Source organism: Aphanomyces invadans, assembly GCF_000520115.1.
Source record: "Aphanomyces invadans strain NJM9701 unplaced genomic scaffold supercont1.22, whole genome shotgun sequence".
Taxonomy (NCBI): Eukaryota; Oomycota; class Saprolegniomycetes; order Saprolegniales; family Verrucalvaceae; genus Aphanomyces; species Aphanomyces invadans.
In genome coordinates this window covers 689920-690929 of record NW_008580167.1, presented here as the reverse complement: position 1 = coordinate 690929, position 1010 = coordinate 689920, and the positions used below count along the sequence as shown (strand labels likewise).

General features: G+C 46.7%; 1 protein-coding gene across 1 annotated transcript; it reads right to left on the bottom strand.

Annotated features, from left to right (window-relative positions):
* Window positions 1-19: 19 nt before the first annotated feature.
* H310_09730 (hypothetical protein) lies at window positions 20-907 on the bottom strand (the record flags this gene model as incomplete). The annotated part of the gene is made up of 2 exons (XM_008875882.1): window positions 99-907; window positions 20-40 (listed from the first exon to the last, which is right to left on the bottom strand). The coding sequence occupies exons 1-2, from the start codon at window positions 384-386 to the stop codon at window positions 20-22; spliced, it is 309 nt and encodes a 102-aa protein (XP_008874104.1). The 5' UTR covers window positions 387-907.
* Between the last annotated feature and the right edge of the window lie 103 nt (window positions 908-1010).

Here is a 1010-nt window from a genome sequence, read left to right as displayed (position 1 = left end):
AGTTCTTCTTCTAGTTCTATTAATGTTTCGGGCGATCTTCCTGTTGTACGCAAACGGTCTTGATACCATGCGGCGGCCAATCCTCGAAAATTGGCTACGATGAGTGCAATGCAACGTTCTTGAGTTGCAGGGTCTTGTTGGGGATTCAGGTTCTTGGCCTTGAAAAACGTGTTGACTTGATGAATGTAGAGACTTATGCTTTCGTCCATTCTTCCGTGATACTTGGGCATTGTAAGGCCTTCTACTTTGACTTCTTGTGTTCGAGCAGCGCGTTCATTAGCTGCTTGAAGGGCTTGGACTTGCATGTTTTGTGTCTGCGCGACTGCTTCTATTATGCGCTCTTGGCGTTCGATTTGTTGGAGCAAGGTTTGAAGAATTTGTTCCATTTTCTAGACTACGTTTTTTGCTATTTGTTTTGATCTCTTTTTTTTCTCCCTTTTGGACTTCTTCTTCGGTTTCTCGCTCTCTTCCTTCTTCTTCCTTTTACGTTCTTCGGCCTTCTTTTTGCGAATTCCGCGGTATCTGTGGACTTGACAGTCGATTTGGCCAGTGATTAGTCCTTCGATGAATTCGTTCTTGTCGAGAGCCAGTTCCGTTACGTAATGCAAGCTGTTACGTGCGTCGGTGTCGTTGGCTTCAGGGATTAACTGACGGAGCCGAGTTATCACGATGCGCTGATGGGCAGTAAGCGTGTACAGATCTTCACGCAGCTTGCGCACTGGGTTTGCGTAATCAGACGGAAAGAACTCAGCGATGTCCGTGGTACAAGAGACTTCACGAACACGCGTTTTTTGCGAGTTATGAACCGATTATTCTAAGACTGCGTATGGATTCGGATCCTCAGCTGCAATGTCTACTCCTTACGACGATTGCGGAACAACTCCGGAGAGATTATATCCAGCCCAACCGATGGAGGAATTGCGTGATGCCAAGTTTCACGACCACACAACCGCTCAGAAAGACAGTCGAATTTAGGGACACCCAGGGACACAAGAAACCCAGAGACTTTG